Here is a 20,712-nt window from a genome sequence, read left to right on the forward strand (position 1 = left end):
CCCGGGAGTGATGTCATGTAGTCCCTACCAGCCGTTTGTAGAACTATAGTCCTTAAAAAGCAATTTCTTTAAAAGCAAATATCTTCCTTTGCTTTAAACTTTGAGCATTGTAACTTTGCAGATGTTGTTTATGCTCAAACAGCAACATTACACACTAACTAAAGTTAGAAAAGTGAAATCATAATCAACCACCCCTTTAACTGAAAAGATGATGCTGCCTCGGTGTGGTCAAACACATGAACTACATCTAAAAGTTTCTCTTTTTCTCACCAGGATGAAAATATGATGAGATCCATGCAGCTCTTTGAAAATGTGATGTAGAGGAGATCAACCAGAAGAAGAAAAGAACAAAACAGAGAGTGGGGAAAAGAAAGCAAGAGGGATTTTATGTTTAAATGTGTTATATTTCACTGGACTGAGTTCTGGGGGAATATTATGGCCTGAGGGAATTTAAGAGTCTTTAGGGTTCGATTTTCTCTCTCTATTCAAACCTTGTAACATATTTAATGTTGTCTTTTGCTGGTGTTTTGGGAAACTATCAGCCCAGAATCCACCTTGATCCAGGCACAGAAGACTACATATGTTTGAAAGGCATTGTGCGATGATCAACACCCTTCTTCCCTGTGAAAACGAATGCCAGTCTCAAACTTTTTTTTCCGTTTGCTTGACCCTAGAGCTCAGGACTCTTGGTGTACTGGAACTGCAAATACAGCCTCTTTTGCTTGCATTCTTGCCAAAAGAGCTTGCATGATAAAAACCAGCAGATATGTTCCCTATGAGTTGCTTGAAAATACTCTTGGCCTTCAAAATATCTATTTATGTTTTATTGGGTTTGAGGAATACTCAATTGGATGTTGATTTTGTGTCTTGTGTTGTCAGTTGTTTGTTAATAATTGCTGTTTCCAGTCCGTCCGCTTATGTCTATCTGTCTCAGTACTTGTCAAGCCATTTTTGCCCACCAGATCATAGTGAATAAGGTGGGACAGAAGTTAAGTGTCAAGTCTGTGAGGAGTACTTAAGAGACTGACAATCTAGGCCCGGGATATTCTAATACCTTCAAGAAGGACAAAACAGTATTTCTGAGAGAACAAAAACCCAGATTACTTATATATATAAAAAAAGGGGGGGGGGGTATTTATATAGAAGTCGAGTGGTCAGGGTGAGTCGTAAGAAATATAAGCTATATGTATATAATTGCAAGTATGGTGCCACATGAAGAAATGTCCAGTGAGGGGAATACAAACTGTGAAAACTAAATATCAGACATATGCTGTGCAATTCAAATCTCAGTCAAAACTGATTAAAATGTTTGTGGAATAATATTCAGCTGTGTTTTTTCTTATACTCTAAAAAGGTTGGGTTCATTTTTTAATTTAAATGCTTGGTTCAGGTTCTGGAAGCATGAATGACATCCATTTATAGTGCATCATTATAATTATTATTTAAAAAATAACTGTATTATGACGTCTCAAATTCATTAAATGTTTAATGTTAATCAACTATGTTGTTTTATTATAATGTTTCACTGTGAATTTGATTTTTTATGAAATGGAGAACAGAATAGATCAACGGTTCTCAACTGGTGGGTCGAGTTTGCGACCCAACACAAATGGGTGTGTCACGAACGGCAGTGAATAACCTGACAAAGGATAAATAATAGTGTATAAGGATGGCAAAATAAATTGCCTCGTTAATTAAACTAAATAAATAAATGAGTCCTAATCAAACTACATAATTTGGTATTAATCTGTTACTTGGTAATATCACATCCAATTCTAATCTTTGCACCTCAAAAACAAAAAAATCCAAGGCTTTATCAAATCCCTCCAGGGACCCGTTTCAGAAAGCAGGATAAGTGAAAACTCTGGGTATGTTAACCCTGAAATGAGGGAAATTCTGGATTTTCCGTTTCAGAATGGGAGGTGTGTCAAACCCGAGAAAGCAGAGTAAGTCAAGTCCGTTTCTTAAACAGGTAACTTATTGAGAATGAGGACATGCGTCACGGTAGCTTGCTGTCACGTGATGAATTGAGCCCGCCCACCATTTTGGGAGGATACGCTATCGGTTGCTAGGGGCAACAGTGTAAGAGCGATACAGAGACGGATACAAATTGTAACGGATATATGGATAGAAAGTACGAGAAAATTAAGAAGAAATGGATAAGAATGTGGCAAAAGAAAAGGGTCATTACAGGGAGAAACTTACTACCAATGTCAAACAGAGGTATTTAGAGAAGCTGGCTGATATTAAAAACGTCGACTCATACGAGCTGCCTGCAGCTGAATGGAACAGAGACCTAGACTCTTTACCACCTTGCACTTATATGGAAATAGCTAATTACTTGGTTTTTGGCATCAGCTATAACGAAAAAACTGTAACAAATGGTTCCTACGGTTTCCACGACAATCGTGTGAGACACCGGAGCAGTTTTTTTACACAGCAGTGTTTTCCAGGCATTCTAAAATAGTGCGACAACTCTACTACCAATACAAACAATGAACGGTGCTGGCGGGTATCCTCCCAAAATGGCGGAAAGGGGAGGAGACGCGGTCTCTGGGGGCGGGGCGCTGTGTCGTGACGACATCTCCTCATTCTCAATACTCAGAGTCAGTTACCATGGTAACTTACTCTGTGAACCTAACCTGGTCGGGAGCAGGTTTTCTAGGTAAACCCAGAGTTTTTCTTATGTAGTAAATGCATCTTGATTTAAGAATTTTTGTCAGACGTCTTTTTGTCGGGTGCTGTTGCCATGGTGAATCGTAATTTCGGAGCTCCGTTGATCATGGCTTTTCACGAGTCAACCTACTCACAGTTGATTGAACTAACTAAATTCAGAAACCAAAAACTCCAAATTTTCCATCTTAGGGTAAATCAACTCAGAGTTCAAGTTTTAACTCAGAGATGGTTGAACCTCCTTATTGAAACAGGCCCCAGAACAATTTTGAATAGAAACAAAAAGTAAAATAAACGTGCATTATTTTTCCGATGCACAGAGCTCTAGAGTGTTATAAATGTAAATCTTTCACTTGGATAAATCTCATGCTCAACAGTACAAATCATACCCTAACTGTGAGTCTCCGGCTATGGAGTTCATTGATTGGCTGGACTGGAGGACCGTCCCATAATGGGCGTGGTTTACTCAATGTGGGTTAGTGTGTCCATCCCGCACTGAAAGTTCGAGTCGCGACACAGTTAAGCCTACCTACAGACACACACATAACTACAGAGATGGATCTCGAACAAATGGGTCCCCAAACCTTCTTATACGGTATGTAATACATTAAATACTTATCTTGATCCGTTCTGTGTGATACAGTCGTATTAGATCACACGTATAGTACGTAAACGTGGCAATATGCATTTTTAAGTTAAGCAAACTGAGGATGGCGTAGTGTGGTAGCTTACCAGCTAACCCAAGTTATATTATCAGACTCAAAACTGCTTAAAAAACACATGTTGATGTTTTAAGTGGTGTAACTACAGCGTATTATCTTGCTTAAATCCCTCGATTTGGAGTGACAAACTAAAGCACGTGTGCAGCATGAATTCGCACTAGCTAATCGATTAGCATAAGATTATGATCTCATAAGGGTAGTCAGCAGTTAACCTTGACACCATTTATGATCAAATTCGAAATAATCTTCTGAATTAAATGTATTAAAGCAACGAAAACGGAACCCTCGCAGCACAGCTGATGTCTCCCTGCACGCGCTCTCTAAACACGTGGACTGGCCTTGGCGCTCCAAAATGGCGTCACTCTACTACACGTGTTTGATGAGACAACGCATTCTTTGTAAATTTCGCTCGAGAGAGAGCTTGCTACTGAAAATTGTATTCTTCGTTATATGCAATAAGTTAATAGGATGATCATTATGTAGTCTGTTTCCCCCCCGTTTGTTTTCCTGACAAACATACCCTGGATATTTGCTCGAATTACACCAGTGCTAAACTATTGGTACCAATGATATCTCTATCTACTAACGTTACTAAAACGCAGCCCCGATTTAAGCATATTGTCTGCATTGTCAGGTCTGTAGTTAAATGAAATTTCAACATTAAAGAGCATCTCACAAGCCTCGCCACGCGGACTTCCTTTCTTTTAAAGTCAGTTATGTTGCGGTAAAACACTGTTTGAAATATTCTCAAATAAAAGCGGTGCAACGTGCCATGCAGTGAAATGACGGCTAGAAATAATTGTGACATTCTTAGGATTTAGACCATTTCAACGAATCCGTTCACAAAACGTGCGGAATTGTTTTTCTCGAATCGAGTTTTATCAGACCTAGCGATTCACTGGCTCATTAAACCACGAAGCGTGCGTCATGGACCACGTGTCGACGGAAATGAATCACTGCATTGGTTTTGAGTTGCTCAAAAGTACTGGTTCTCTTAAGTTAGTTACACTACCCATTACAAAATTTGTATTGATGCCTTTTTTAATTTTAAATAAACTTTTTGTTCGTTTTTGCAGGTTGTGAACTCAAGGCTGGCAAGGATGTCAGTTTTAATCCAGAGGATGATGATTTTGATCATCAGTTATCAGTCAGAATGGTATGTTACGTTTGCTGTCAGACCTCTCTGGGGTTGTTTTAAATGGTCCTCAATTTTTTATTAACATTTAAATGTCATACTTAAAGCATTTGTTCCTGTTCCTGCAGGCCTGCGTCGATCCCGCAACAAAAGATGAACTGAACGTTGTGGAGATTGAAGGGCAGGATGCCGAGGGTCAGAAGGTCAAAGCAGTTCTGGCCACACTCAGGCCTTCCACCCTTCCCAGTGTAAGCAGAAACAATCATGTCATTTCACACACCTTTTGGTTGATCTGGAATTGCTGTGGTTGATTATTTAACTAAAAATGTGTTTGTATCTCAGGTGTCTCTAGGTGGCTTTGAGATCACTCCACCTGTTGTGTTCCGTCTACGTTCTGGTTCCGGTCCAGTTCACATTAGTGGACAACATCTCGTCAGTGAGTACTTGATAATACTTGGTCTATGATTATTAACTGTCACCTCAGATAAACGCATGGAAAACTGCTTTGGGAAGCCTCAGTAAAAATAAAAAATTGGAATCTTCCTTCTGTCAGTCATGGGAGGAGACCAGTCCTTTGATGAAGAAGAGGAGGAGGAGGAGGAAGAAGAGACATTGACAACAGGCAAAAAGAGGCCAGCGTCATTGACTCCGAAGCTTTCAGTAAGCTTTCAAATAAATTTATAGGATTCATTATGATGATTGATTTTTGTGGCTAATTTTTTAACTAACTTTCATAGAAAAAAATTAAGTTGGAGGAAGAGGATGATGAAGATGATGATGATGATGACGACGACGATGATGATGACGAGTAAGTGTTGTCTTCAGTGTTTTAGAAATGCCAGCTTTTTAAATAAATAAAAATAACATTTTACCTTCCCTTCCAGGGATGATGAGGATGACGACGAAGAGGAAGAAAGCTTTGAAGAGTCCCCTGAAAAGGTCAGACGAGTTATTCAAACCCCTTAAATCTTGTAGAATGTGTAAAAGTGTGATTAGAAATGCTCATTTCATATTTTCCCATTGTTCTGTCAGGTAAAGAAGACCCCATCCAAAGCACAGACCCCTGCACAGAATGGAAAAGGACCCAAGCCCAATACACCTGCCAAGCAGGTGAGCATCTCTCTCTTTCTCTTAAAAGAAAATTGTCTAGTCTTGAGTTGCAGCATTTGCTGAAGTCTCTTTCCTCATTGATTTGATATTATGCTCTCACAGCTCAAGACTCCAGAAAAGAACAACAAGGGTGACAAGAAAGGACAGTCGCCCAAAACGCCACAGTCGCCCAAAACGCCACAGACGCCACGGATTTTCACTGTCCCAGAGATCAAGACCAAGATGATGGCGAGTGTAGAAAAGGTGTGTTTTCTTTAACGTCCTCTCTGCATAAGTAGTCACAATGAGTTGGTGTATGTGGTAAGAAAATACCATTCCACACCTCAATGGAATACGGTGTAGTTGATGCATGGTATTCTTGCCAAAATAATCATACCTGAAGATGTCACTTTCAACAAGTTAAAAACATTTTTTTTTTTTTTTTTTTTTGTAGGGTGTATCACTACCAAAACTACAGCCAAAGTTCGAGAACTTTGTGAAGAACTGCTTCAAAGTTACTGATGCAAAGGTATGTGTATTGCTGTTTTTCTTTGACTGTCTAAAACATAAGATTATCTAAGATTTTTTAAAATGTTGTTCAATTCAATTGAAATTCATATGTTGGCCACCACCAAGTTTTTCAGATATTTGTTTTTAAATGGTTTTAATACATTTTGCAGCCTTAAAGGAGAACTCCGGTCAATTTTAACATTGAGCTCATTTTTTTTTAAATTTGGAGTGCTGTCAATACAGAGAACAACGACAAAAATCGGTGTTGCCTAAAAAAATGGAGTTCTCCTTTAAAAAAGGGTATAATAATGCGGTTCATGGATTCTTATCCGTGGAATGCGCCAGTTCTGGTATTTTACATGGGTAAATTACAATTGAGGACTTTTTAAAATCGAGTACTTTAATCAAGGAATCGTAACAGCCCTAGTTTTGATATAGGGCAATTCCAGCGTTATGGACGTGACATTTGCAGTCAAAACTTGAAATATAAATTCTCAGAAAATGCATTTAATACCAATATATTGTAAACGTCTGTTTATATATCCATACTCCCTTAATAAAGGAGTCCAGACATTAGAAAAATATCAGTCTACACATGCGTTTTATATTTAATATGAGGGTAATACACATGCGTTACGGACGTGACAAAAAAAATCTCTAACATTTTGTTGCCAAAATATTTTTTTAGTAATTCTGTGAATTACACTGCGCAAACCAAAAGTAATAGTACCCACCGAATGAAGAAGGGTTGGCTCTCCACAGAACATAAAATATTCATTTTATGTTATTTTTCGTTTTCGCATTTATGAGGAAAAAACAATGTTACGGACGTGACCGCTCTGAAAGCGGCAATAAAATACTGCTTTAAAACGTTCACAGAGACCTCAAACAGGCATTTAAAACACCAAATATTAAGGATTGGTATTATAAGCAAAAATAATATTCGATGTTTGTTCGAAAATCGTACCTCTCCCCCAACATGCTCACCGGTAAGACGGCGTTCACTCAAATCCCGCTCCAACATTACATTTGAGTAGGCATTTAGTCTCATATTAATGTTTAAATAAAATAATTGTATTTTTTTATTTCATATGTTGATTATATAAAAGGATAACAGCATGAGTAAGATCATAAGGTGCGCAATATATCGGATACAGTATATCAGCGGGCAGACATGATTTTGACCAATTCTTTAGTTTTTTTTTTTTTTGTAGAAAGCTTTTCTTTAATGTGAATTTCGTTTTGTATAAATTGTATCTTAATTTTAATCAATGTTTCATCAACAAATTGCCTGGATTTTTTTAAATAAGCAAATAGGCTATAGCAGACAATATAATCAGGACACAGAGGCGCCGTCGCGTGAAGTGGAGCGCGCCTCATAAATGAACCGAAACTCCGCGTATAATGTAGGCTACTTGCCTCACATACCTGAGAAATATATCTATAGGACGTCTGAAATGTCTACTTTTAAACTACTTTTAAGTCGTGAGTCAAAATGATTGCAATATCACTGTTATTTTGTCAGCTTGATCGCGGGATTATGATGAATATTCATGTTTTAACCAAGAGGGATAAACGCGACATCCCGAAGGAAGGATCCCATATTTCTATGGCTATAAGACACATGCTCTTCTTTAAGTTGTACTGTATCATATACTACCTTCTGATATTCATATTTCGTCCTGTAACTGGCAGAGGAAGAGAAGATCCGATCATGTGCGCTTTATCCGCCGCGCACTGAGGCGCTATATATAGAAATATACCACGCCGTATTAAAGAGCAGCCTCTATTGTTTACATTTTGTTATAAAATAGACTGAATTTGAAAGTTGAGACATTTTTTCATATTAAAACTAACAAAGCACAAATATTATTGCGATTATTGGATATGTACTGAATATATGATAAGCCTGAAACCGATCACAAGTGCATATGTTTTGATGTGAAGCGTCCGTAACGGTCACGTCCGTAACGCATTATTATGGTTGTTCAGAGCAAAGTAGTGGAATGAAATGTCGATCCTAGTAAGCATAAACATAGTTTAGCTTTGCATATAAAGTTTCAAGTTATTTGCATTTATAATTGTTATATTATATAAACTTAATCTTTAAAACGTTACGGACGTGACAGAGCACTGAAGCGTTGAGACCTCTTTATTAAAGCCCTTATAAATTCAACAGTTTAAATTGATTTTTACATTTTATGGGCATTTTTACCTTCATAAAGGCTTAAAAAAAAAAAAATTTAAACCTTATTAAATTAATGCATCTTTTGTGTCAAATTCTTACGTTTCATCAATACATTGTTACAATAATTAGAGACAATAGGGCTGGTACCAATCAAATGAAATCAACAAAATTCATCTTTGCAATGCAGAGGAAACATGAAGTGGCATTTAGATGCATTTACAGACTGTTTAATGTAGCTCAGAGGTGTCAAATGCATTTAACCTGCAGCGTCAAGTCACCTTCATTTATAATACAGATTGTTTCAAAGCAGTTTTACAGTGATAATAGAAAAATAATGCAAAAAGATTGTTTTGGCTGTACAGCAGCTCTAGAAGAAAGTCATCGTCTAGCTTGAGTACGTTTTTGATTAATTTCCATTGTAAAAATCATTAGTTATTAATGTAGGGGCTGCTTACACAACACCATTTTCAACAAAAAAACTTGTAATTTATTCTGACTGTTCATTTGCACGACAACATCGTTTTGGTGCCCTGAGTGCACAAACTTTGAAGTAGGTTTCAAGGTTTTTGAAAATGATAGTTTTCTCTGTGTAAACTTCAAAACGTTAATCTGTGAAAACGGTCACGTATGCGCATAGGTAAGTGCGTTTGAATGCGTGTGCGTAGTATTTCTGTACAAAGTGACATTGCCAATTACTTGTCTGGAATGCAGAATACAGCGTTTTTAGTCGTTTCCATGGATCCGTGGGAATCATCATGAAAACGTTTTCATCTGTACAGAGGAAAAAACCTTTGCTGTGAAAAAAATAACTTGTCGATGAGGCCTTCGCAGGGGCACTGTCTCTGTCTCTGCTTACACTTCAGGGCTGCGTTGTGGTCATGTTTAGGCGCGGATCCTTCGTCTGAGCTGGATTCGGGCCAGATGCGGCTACAAATGCATAAATGTTTTAATGTTTTAGTTTAAAGTAAGCCAAATACTGATTTTAGAAATGTTTTTAAAACACTTTAAATGTGAAATTTTAAACCACCAGTAGGTGGCAGCATGTGTGCACTCTCTAGGTGTGTCTTTGTATAGTGAGGGACAAATTCCAAATTTTCAGAAAGCACAGTTACAACTAGGGTTGGGTATCATTTCTATTTTTAACGATTCTGATTCTTATTGATTCCAGTAAGGTCAAAAAAAAAAACCTAAGATATCATTAAAATTTTGTCTTATTGCAAAACATTTAATTGTAGCTGAATATCATGAACAAAAATCAACAGGCTAAAGAACACTTATACAAGGAACGATAGCCTAACAACTAGCCTAACTAATATAAATATCAAGCATTACTAAAGTCAAGTAAACACTAGTGGTGGAACGGATCACAAAATTCACGGTTTGGAATTTGCCTGTTGTTCACTCTTTCTGTGAGCACGCATTGGATGTGTGTGAGTCGTCTCGCTCTTGAATTTAGTCATTTTGAAATCCTCACAAAGGAATCGAAATTTTATCTGATTCCTAACCTCAAGTATCCAATTCCAGAATTGGAATCGATTATCGATTCCCAACCGTAGTTACAACTATCACAATATTATCGTAGACAAAAGTATATTGCACACTGACACAATGAAGAATGAAGGTCTTAACTGTTTTTCTGTTTTTGTTTTCCTCTAAGGTCATTGAGGAGCTCTGGAAGTGGAGACAAAATGTCAAGGAGAAGAACTGAAATCTTTTTTATTTTGCTTAAATTAAGCTTCTTCTTTTTTTGCCTATGATTTTACTTCGTTACCTGCAATTTTATGTTTGCTTGTCCCCCCCATAATCTTCAGTTTTATGCAAATCCGTGCCATTCCTTGAAAAGACTTTACTCAGAACATGACCTTTTTCATCTTTGCGATCTGCCCTCTCCTCACCCCTGTGGTGTTGTCATGTCCATAGAGTGTAGCCTTCATTTGGCTGCTCAAATTTGATTCTGAGCAGAAGAATTCAACCCTCTAATTTATATGGAGAATTTTTGACTGTACCCGTCCATGATTTCTTTAAAATGACATGTAAATGGCATTCTGTTTAGAGATGCGACTGAAAAGTTGATTTTATTGAAATCTTGAAATGCTTGACCTGGTGTTGCAATCCATGAGTGGGTTTCAGAATGGTATCAAGGATGAATTCCGGTATATCTGCAGGTCATGTTTCTTTATTTTTTCTTTTTTTTGTAATTGTCAACATCTTGTAACATGCTAGAAGGTGGAATGTATTATGTTTGGGATTGAGAATTAAGAAATCCAAATGTCAACAATGTGCATTTTAAGTAATGTCACAGTCTGTGCAGCTAAATCTCAACAGAATCAGTACTCAATCTATGACTGCAGTTCAGGTGTGGTTCTCTTGTTCACCTTTTTTGACTCCTTGAATCTGTTTAAATGCAAATAAAGTTTATATTTAACAGGTTTAAACCCAGTTACTGTGTAGTGTTTTGGACGAAAACTATTGGATGAACAAACCTGTCCATTTGTGCGCGCGAACGAATATAATAGTAGCTATAATATATTTTTTGTTGTGCCATCTCCCAGAAATTAGTTCTGTATTGGTGTTTTTTTACTTTCAGTTAACCCTATTGAAACAGTATGTTAGTCTTGGTTTGTCAATTGTAAAGTTATATATTTAATTTTGTGTATATACTTTATTGAACAATATAAACAAACTATAATAGGACTGGTACAAAATAAGAAACAAATCTTAGACAGCATCATAAAAAAAATATATAAATAAAAAAAAATCCTATATCAAATTACTAAAAAATTATGCAAATTGTCCCATTAATTTTAAGAATGACAGTTCCTTATGAAATATGTATGCGTTTGGGAGTGTTTTCAGAAATCTATTCGTGTAAAAAAGTATTTCCCAAGAATAATAATTGCTCATGTGATTCATCTTTCATAAACATATGAAATATTATATTTCTCTTTGTTAATGCAGGTAAATCTTCAAATTTAGGAATAACCAGTAATGCAAATCCTCCCAAAAGGCACTGGCAAATTTAGTTTTTTTTTTTTTTTTTTTGATCAACTCAAAAGGAGCAATTGCAAACATCAAGACCAAATCGACATCTTAAAAATTCCCTGAAAGGACTCCATTAAGATTTTTTTGTGTACTTTCTTTGCTTTTGGTGATATTGGAAATTTTAAATATTTTGTTCTTAAAATCACTTCAACAATTGTAAAGTTAAAAACCGTTGAGAAAAACTGAAGGGCGTCACTTAGCTTCAAAGGTATTGTTTTCACGCGCAAAATGTGAGGTTTTCGTCACTACAAGCCTACTGCGTTTAAATAAATAAATAAAACATGCACAAAGTCAAACGTTCTCTTTAATGAAAAGTTTAATTACATGTCATGTTGTTCATTGGTGCCACTGTGGTTTGCCATTTTGGCAGACAAGACATGGTTATCAAATGTTTCAAGGAATTTTTGAATACGTACATGTTGTTCTACACCTTTGTAGAGGTTTAATCGAGTTCGATTATTTTTAATGTATTTCTGTTTATATAGCTTTGATATTTGTATTACACGTTTAACATACTATATTAAATCTTAAATTCTCATTGGAAGGTTGCTGCTGTAGACTGACATAAGAGCATTTGCACGTGATAGCCAGCAGAGGGCAGTAAAACACCACCCTTTACAAATCGATTTCAAGGCTAGTCGAGCAACTGATGTCACTGCTGTAAATGTGGAAAGGAGCCAGGAATACATCCTGTGTAAATTATCCTGAGCATTGAGTCTACATCACTGAAGGCTTTCTCAGATGACCCCGACTCAACCGTACACGTCACCAGTCAAATAGGCCCTGGCACAGGTCACTGCTAACCATCTATCCACAAAGAGCTGGGGCGAAACTCCACAGGTTCACCCTGCCGAGGCTTCGACAGCATCATACTGCAAGGAGTCTGTTAAATCACTTTATAATGGACACCCCTCCATTTACCCCCCACCCAGGCAGGCCTTTAAAACAGGTCAGTTCCTGAGAGTCAGCACTTTGGGAGGAGGGAGTTGGTTGCAGAGGGCATAAAGGCATTTTATGGTCCCACAGGATCCCGCATTTATCTGCTTGAGGACATAAGTGCTTCTTTGCTGTGGCAGGCATAATCGGCTGCAGCCAACTACCAGGACTCTGTGTTTATTTGTCGATCAAGTTGTGTAGAACGCTAGGACCTCTGAAAGCAACACATTACTCTAGAGAAGAGTGCTGCCTAGGGATTTGGAATACGCCTCTTCCGAAAACATTAGGGGAATGGCAAATTAAGCAAAGCACACGTTTTGTGTTAATGCCAAAACAGAATGTTTATTACTTTTTTGTTTGCTATTTACATATTTATCAAATACAAAGTATAATAAAGAGTTTGGAATGCAACAGCACACCTACATCATATAGGGGCGTCCAACAAACCCTTGTTTCATCTGAATTGTTCTTTCTCTCTGACACACAGCCATCGAAGTTAATGCTGAATAAATCGAACCGTTAAAGTATATTGCAACCGCCCCCCCGTACGACGTCATATGCCTCTCTTCTGGACGTTTCATGCGATTCCTCATACGGTCGGGATGTGGTTTCATTAAAATAAAATAAATAAATAAAAAAGTAGCTGGTTCCTTTAAACCCTTAAAAAGATGAATATTTATATACTACCCAGCCTAAAAAAAAAAAAGTAAATTAGATTGATGATCGAAGAGTGTGTCTATTTGTGCGTGTTTGTATCCTTTTACTTCCACAAATGGCCAGATTGGGGGCATTTTAGGTCGTGCAACTCACATTATAAATAATTAAATCATCATTACTTCCCTCTTCTGCATTAATCCTGTATTCTACAGTTCTGAGTGGTGGAGAAATTACACAGGGGGCAGAAGGGCAAATGAAAGGATGGAGGAGAAGATCAGTGGATCTGTAAAAGGGTCAGCTGAGATGGCCTGTTGCTTTCTACAAGGTCACTTTGTCAATGAAACTGACCCTAATGGGGATACAAGTCTGTACGCACAGACACACCACAGAAAACGGCCATCGTTTATTCTGCAGAAGCTCGTTCGACGCAGAACCTTTTTATTTATATGGGTTTGCTCGCTGTTGGACGGCCGTAATTAGTTCCTCGCTTTTTTTTTTGCGGAATGAAATAGTCTTTCGGGACGGAGATAAGGTCAACCAACATCCTAGTCCATCAAAAAAAGAATGAGAATGTCATTTCCTTGTAGAGTTCTGGCGCTCATACGAGCGCGGTGACTCCTCCGAGCTTGCCGCTCTCCTCGCTCGCCCAAGGCTGGAGGTTCTGCAGGGCGAACAGTGAGGAGTTGTGGATGCAGAGCGGGTCTGACGGAACTGAATCAGTCAAAGACTTCTGGAAGGCGTCGTGCTGGAGTTGAATCATCAGCCGGTTGGCCTGCTGCCGCTCTGCCTCCCTCTCCTCCGCTGTCTGCCGTCTGACAGGTGGGAAAAGAGACAGAGAAAATTAGTGGAAGTTTTACATTTGCCACAAACTTGCTCATTTAGTTTCCTGAATCACAGGGTTAAAGAATCACAAACAACTAGATTAAGCATTTAAGACAAGTCATCTTTGAAGAAACAAACCACCAACTGAGTGAATATTTTACCGACATGTGGATAGAATTGATCTAATTTTGTCGAAATTTTGAGAAGCACACAGCTGAAGGTTTCGAGGAAGTGTAATTGATAAATCAACCGAACCAAAAGGTGAATGTAGAGTTTATTTAAATATTAAATATTCGAACGGCCCCTCCTCTTCTCCGAAGCGTGGCATGTCGTTAGTGTGTTTGCCTTAATTAATAATTCATATATCTTCCTGACAACCCCCATTATTTTCCCATTAATTCTTACAGATATTACGGCCGTTAGTAGGTCAAATCTTAAAAAAATAAATAAAAAAAATTATTTCAGGTCATTACAGACACTAATTTGGTTGGTACGTAGACAGACAGATAGATAGATAGATAGATAGATAGATAGATAGATAGATAGATAGATAGATAGATAGATAGATAGATAGATAGATAGATAGATAGATAGATAGATGGATGGATGGATGGATGGATGGATGGATGGATGGATGGATGGATGGATGGATGGATGGATGGATGGATGGATGGATGGATGGATGGATGGATGGATGGATGGATGGATGGATGGATAGATAGATAGATAGATAGAAAAGGTTTGAAGATAGATAGATAGATAGATAGATAGATAGATAGATAGATAGATAGATAGATAGATAGATAGATAGATAGATAGATAGATAGATAGATAGATAGATAGATAGATAGATAGAAAAGGTTTGAAGATAGATAGATAGATAGATAGATAGATAGATAGATAGATAGATAGATAGATAGATAGATAGATAGATAGATAGATAGATGGATGGATGGATGGATGGATGGATGGATGGATGGATGGATGGATGGATGGATGGATGGATGGATGGATGGATGGATGGATGGATGGATGGATGGATGGATGGATAGATAGATAGATAGATAGATAGATAGATAGATAGATAGATAGATAGATAGATAGATAGATAGATGGATGGATAGATGCATCTATCTAACGTGTTCAAGAATCCGTAAATAAGCATCACCATTCAGTCACATAAAAATAACACTCATAAAAACACTCATAAATAGTATGATATTTTATTTTTCTATTCCTATGTATTCTACTTCGTCTCTAGAAAGATAGAGCCTATGTTGTAAATATGGTTCAAAAAGGCCTAAATTTAAAAAAAAAAAACTGTCTTTAGTTTGTTACTTTTAGGGCAATAATTTATAAAATATACATTTCAAGTCCATTCAATAATTTGATGTCTTTATTTGCAATTTCATCAAGTAAATTTGACTGTCATTCCAATCATTTCTGTTAGCTAAAAACAGGTTATTAAAAAATGTCACAGTATGTGTTATTGGACATTATCAACGTCCAGACTCCAGACTAATGTTTAGAAAAATGTAATGGGAAATATTATTCTAGTGAAATGGAGTTCTTGTGCCTTTGTTCCTGTGATCATTTTACTCAGCATTTCTTCATCTTATGTTAGTATATACCTCACTTTCGTTCTCTGTCTCACCTCCACTTGGTCCTGCGGTTTTGAAACCAGGTTTTGACCTGGGCGTCTGTCATCTTCAGAGTTTTGGCCAAGGCTGCTCGTTCAGCGCTGGCCAGGTATTTCTGTCTGTGGAAGCGCTTCTCCAGCTCGCAGATCTGCACTCGGGAGAAAGATGTGCGGGGCTTCTTCCTCTTAGGTGGCGTGCGGTTCTGGTACGGGTGGCCGATACGCCGAGCCACGGTAAAGGGCGTCAGGGCTGCTGTGGTTTGAAGAAGGAAAGAAAAGCCACAGAGTGAGAGATGAGGAAAATCTGTCACACAGCTTACTGACCTCTTTCTATCACACTCAATCATTTTTCTTAGTAGATAAAAAAAAGCATAATTGCAATCTGCCTTTTCAAGTTTCAAGATGCCTTTTAAAAATGCTATAGGCTATATTTTTAAGATACCTATTTTGTACATTCAGAGTATATATTAAATCCATTTAAATGTAAAGACAGACCGTCCAAGTCCCTGCAAAAATGGGTTGCATTACAGGAAATTTAAAATCTATTACATGAAGAATGCATGCGCTTTTAATCTTTTATTATTATTTTTATGAAGGACTGTTAAGAAGTGAACACAGCAGATGTGCTGCATTAATCAGCCTAAGTTTCTAACTCTTGCTGAGTCAAAGGGAAACTGCGTTCATCATCATTTTAAATTACCTTCATGCACTATACCTTTTAGATGTCAAATCAGACATTGTGTTATTGATTGATAAATACTAAAAATCCCTCATAAATAGATGGATTGCGGATGCTCTTAGGATTTGTTGAGAGGCCTGTTACTCAGGTTACATATACAATAAAATCACACAAAATATATCCTATTAATGTTGCATCAAATACAAACAGCAGCTGTTCTCGTATAATGACAGTAATTTCCCATATTGTTAATTTATTTATTACCTAAAAAACACAGAGCAGCAGATAGCGCCTGTTACCGCAGTTATAGTGGCAATATTAAAGCTGGTAAAATATTGATATGTCTTTCTAATGGAACAGCGTTCACCATTTGCCCCAGAATAAAGAAAGCTGATGATCTATGTGACAGCTCTGAACTGTAAGAGTTTACATTCATATGCAAAACAGCGGTTAACTAAATATAACAATAACTCATTTACTTCCGTATTTATGTTGCACGTTTGGTAGATGTTCAATAGCCTACATGTTTGGAAAAATAGCCTTTATATTCACATAGTTTCACCTAATTAAACGGTTTATTCAAATGAAACAGGCTATAATAGCCGCCTTATCATTTTTTTGTATCGTTTTAACGATTAGATAATAAAATATTAAAATTTGAAGACGCTTGAAGATTAAATTGTTACTCATAATACAACGTAGATTTAAAAAATATTAATAAATCTTTATGCCGATAATAAGCTGTAAACAGACACTGACTTAAGCTGAACGTGTTGACTTTCTTTTGCCCTTTTCTTTTAATTTCACTCATAAACGGTTCAGGTGTTTTACGCTCTTCAAGGTCAAATAAAACTAAAACGAGCTCTTCATCAACATCCATTCATTCCCACACAGACTGTCTAATATTTATTGTATTGAAACCTTCATCAATTCATCCTTATGATTCTTTCACAAGCAAACATGCACAGTTTCCACAGCTAAAATAACAAGATTTTTGTGCATTTATTCTATTTTGGGGAACATGTATATTGCGATAACCATATCCAAATACGTCAATCTTTAAACATTATAAACTACTCGATGAAATAGTTTGTTAATATGAATATATATTTAAAAAGTATTACCTAATTGTTCAAATGTACTTTAATAATAGCTGAAGCATAATATAGGCCTCATATAATAGGCTCAATGTTATTACTAATGTAAGCTGTTATTATCATCAATGAACATGTAAAAAAAATGCTTTTCTATTTTAGTTATTCACTTTTAATGATGCCGTCGTATAAATTAAATTTAAATAAAAAATAAATACATTTAAAACAAGAAAAAACACACACACACACACACACACACACACACAAATCAGAGAGCAGTTTGTTTATGCTAGCCTACTAAAAGCAGAAATTATGGTTTTGCATTTCATAAGTTGTGTGTCTGCTTGACGTTTCTTCTGTCAAACAACATCTAGCCTACAAACCACAGCCATTTCAAAATACATCACAAATAGCCTATGTTAAAACATAATTTCGTTTAGCGCTTGGGCTTTTAACGGTTATGTTTGTCTTATTGTTATAGGCGCAAATGATGAACTTGAGTGATTTTTGTTTTCTCAGTCAATTTTCAATTTCCTGATTCGGACATTTCGAACACACGAGGAGCTTTTTGTTAGAAACACGAAAGGAATCGATCGAAAGAATGGGAGTATTTTATTTACCTGCAAATCTGTCTTTTGCGAAGCGCTGACTGCTGTCCATCCAGGGAAAACTGAGACTCCCAAGTCCGGGCACCGCGCTGGCCATGGGTGGAGGCACGGCCGCGGTCAGGGGCCTGTGAGCCGGGACCCTAATCACTCCTCCGGGTGCAAGGGTCAAGTTCACTCCGTATGGACCGGATTCCTCATATGGTGAAGCGATACCGTGAAACGTGCCGGTTAGTGTCGTGTACGGCGTTGCGCTCGCTCCAGTTGGGCTGCCGAGATGGTAACCGCCTCCGCTCGCGCTGCTGCTACTCTCGGAACTATTCCTGCTCGAGTTCTGCTGTGACTCTTGATCGGTGCCGCTGAGAATCTGGTCAATGCCGAAGCTGATGGGTTCATGTTGGGTAGGTTGTGATGTTTGACTAGTGCCACTCGGGCTGGAGCTTGAGGCTCGGTCCATCCTCACCACCCGAACCTTTTCCAGTGGGTTTATTCCACAGACAATTTCTGACTGCCCTGGAATTGCACTATTGGAAAACTCTGCCTCTATGAGTAAGGGAATCCCTAGTAATATCTACTTTGTGATGTATTACTCCTCGAGATTCAATTCTTGACTTAAGATGGCTTGGACGCATTCGTCTGTGGTGGGTGAAAAGTTTTTGGCACGAGGACTTGGCAGATTTCTGGCACTCTCTCTCCACTGGATCCCTGCACGAGGCTCTTGAGCTCTTCTCTTCACTGATTGGACAGCGCTCAATCTCCCTCTCCTTATTGGCTTTCATTTTGTTACAAGTCACAAAATAGTGTGACATCATTCTTCAAAATGCAGATCATTTACTTCTCAGTTTTTGCATTGGTCAAGTATCTCTTTATTATGGACATGCTGACATCAGCATGTCATCATTAGCTCTTTATATATTTGAGTTTTAATAAAGATTCTACCGTGGCCTCATGTGGAAAATAAAGTGTTCATCAACTGCATTATTGGCCATATATGGCCCTGTCTGTTTATAATGCAATTTAATCAGATAAGAATGATGAGGAAAGCATAATTTGATGAGTTTTTTAACCATTTGTTCTAATGAGAAACTTTAAAACGGCGAGCTAAAACAAGGGACGCTTATTATCATTTACGCTTTTAAATAAAAAATAATCGAATTTTTATATCGCCTCCAGCAATCAGATGAGTGCTTTTGACCTTAAAGCTGCCCTCAACCTTTTTTTCTAATATGTCAATCAACTTTAGACTCGTTCTCGGCTTTATTGGATGAAGAGAAACAAATTAAATATCCTCTTTATTTATTATGTCCATGGGGCAGTTGGAATGTGGGAATAGGTCGTGTATTGTTCATATAAAATTAGCCTATCATATCAAGATATAGGCAAATATAAAATATATAGTAATGATAATAATAGGCTACGCCTATATAAACAAATACAAGTAGTAATAAGAAATAATATTAACAATTTTCATTTTTGCTGTTCAATTTAGTCGCTGTTATAATTCGGATTTATTTTATTAATCATGTTAAATGAATGGTCTTGCACATCTTGCTTTTGTTGCGCGTTTATGGAGAGCCTATACGCAGAGCCGGATTAACCCAAAGGCAAACTAGGCACGTGCCTAGGGCCCGATTGGCGGGATGGGGCCCAGACAGAGGGACAAAAAAAAAAATTGTACATATGTCCTATCTACAATTTATTTCAATATTTATTAATTAACTAAAAATAGTGACGATGTTTATCTTAACCATAGACTGTTACATTACTGCAGTTAAACCAATTAATGTGTCCGTTACAAAGCGGGTGCCGGCTTCTGAAAGTATAACGAACGCATCCATCAGGTGCTGCGAGGCAAAAGCCTAATAAGCACACAAAGAAGCACAGCTCATAATGCAGGTGTGTGAGTTGTCGTCATCTATTTTGGAGTGATTATGTATTCTAAATATAAACTTGTAGCCTACTGTAGATCAGCGTCATTTCTGGAAAAATCATTCACCGCTTTATTACGAGTTTAAAAGAGCGCGAGCGTCATTAACGTGCCCAGACGCGACGCTTTGAATTTGCGCGTACAATGAATAACATCGTGTCGGGAGCTGACTAGTAAAAAAGCTACAAAATTAAAAGACAAGACGTGTGTATTCTAAGTTAAAAAGCCAACACAGTACAACATTTTTAAATGTTTCTAATAGGCTAAAGGATCTCATATCTATGGGCTTCTAAATTCTGCTGATGATTAGACATCTCCTGACATTACGCCAATAATATCAGTTTATATATTTTTTTTTCTGCTCAGTAGCGATCGTGTCTTTCTCTTCCACTTGATTTGTGTAAAGCATATTTAAGGTAGCAATGCAATATAAAAGCACTTAGTGGGATTCTGGAACTGTGAATAAATTGAATAAAACAGCAAAATAACAACAACAACAACAACAATAACAATAACATCTTCATTAAACAAAAAAGACATTACCTTAGATAAAGTTTGATTAATATGTACATACAGTACCGGTAAAAGTCTGGACCCATTACTATTTTTAATGTTTTTGAAAGAAGTTTATTATTATGCTCTACAAGCCTGCATTTATTTGATCAAAAATACAGGAAAAAACAGGAATATACTGTACTTTTTTAAAAACAACTTTTTAATAATCAAAAATCCTGAAAAAAAGTATCAGGTTATAAAATAAATATTAAGCACCATTTCTAACATTTGATAATAAATCAGAATATTATAAAGTTTTCTGAAGGATCACGTGACACTAAATTCAGCTTTGCATCACATAAATATAAAGTATAGTAAAATAGAAAACCATTATTTAAAATTTTAATAATATTTCACTATATTATTTTTCTTTATTTTTGATCAAATAAATCCAGGCTTGATGAGCATAAGAGACTTCTTTCAAAAACATTACAAATAG

At 37.0% G+C, this 20,712-nt stretch overlaps 3 protein-coding genes across 5 annotated transcripts in view; 2 read left to right on the forward strand and 1 right to left on the reverse strand.

The window, feature by feature from the left end:
* kcnip1b (Kv channel interacting protein 1 b) overlaps positions 1 to 1,497 on the forward strand; it is an 82,360-nt gene extending 80,863 nt beyond the window's left edge. For all 3 annotated transcript variants that reach the window (XM_081355266.1, XM_081355268.1, XM_081355267.1), the window contains exon 8: positions 274 to 1,497. In XM_081355266.1, the coding sequence (XP_081211392.1) occupies positions 274 to 321 (48 nt within the window). In that variant the 3' untranslated portion in view covers positions 322 to 1,497. The remainder of the gene's footprint in view (positions 1 to 273) is intronic.
* A 1,627-nt stretch (positions 1,498 to 3,124) lies between these two features.
* npm1a (nucleophosmin 1a) lies at positions 3,125 to 10,756 on the forward strand. Its single transcript, XM_081354402.1, has 11 exons — positions 3,125 to 3,268; positions 4,472 to 4,551; positions 4,659 to 4,778; positions 4,873 to 4,966; positions 5,084 to 5,190; positions 5,268 to 5,338; positions 5,415 to 5,469; positions 5,563 to 5,640; positions 5,743 to 5,883; positions 6,074 to 6,148; positions 9,975 to 10,756. The coding sequence occupies exons 1-11, from the start codon at positions 3,229 to 3,231 to the stop codon at positions 10,023 to 10,025; spliced, it is 912 nt and encodes a 303-aa protein (XP_081210528.1). The 5' UTR covers positions 3,125 to 3,228; the 3' UTR covers positions 10,026 to 10,756.
* A 2,794-nt stretch (positions 10,757 to 13,550) lies between these two features.
* Positions 13,551 to 18,248, reverse strand: tlx3b (T cell leukemia homeobox 3b; the record flags this gene model as incomplete). Its single annotated transcript, XM_081353743.1, has 3 exons — positions 13,551 to 13,764; positions 15,429 to 15,666; positions 17,807 to 18,248. 3 exons carry the CDS (start codon positions 18,246 to 18,248, stop codon positions 13,551 to 13,553), a joined length of 894 nt encoding a protein of 297 aa, XP_081209869.1.
* Between the last annotated feature and the right edge of the window lie 2,464 nt (positions 18,249 to 20,712).

The sequence above is a fragment of the Scardinius erythrophthalmus genome, assembly GCF_964197995.2.
Source record: "Scardinius erythrophthalmus genome assembly, chromosome: 23".
In the NCBI taxonomy this organism is placed as follows: Eukaryota; Metazoa; Chordata; class Actinopteri; order Cypriniformes; family Leuciscidae; genus Scardinius; species Scardinius erythrophthalmus.

Bases quoted from the DNA above. Each gene is read 5' to 3' on its own strand.
- npm1a (XM_081354402.1), top strand. From the start codon at position 3,229: ATGGATCTCGAACAAATGGGTCCCCAAACCTTCTTATACG. The intron at 4,779-4,872 runs GTAAGCAGAAAC...TTTGTATCTCAG, and splicing joins GGCCTTCCACCCTTCCCAGT to GTGTCTCTAGGTGGCTTTGA. The intron at 5,884-6,073 runs GTGTGTTTTCTT...TTTTTTTTGTAG, and splicing joins TGATGGCGAGTGTAGAAAAG to GGTGTATCACTACCAAAACT.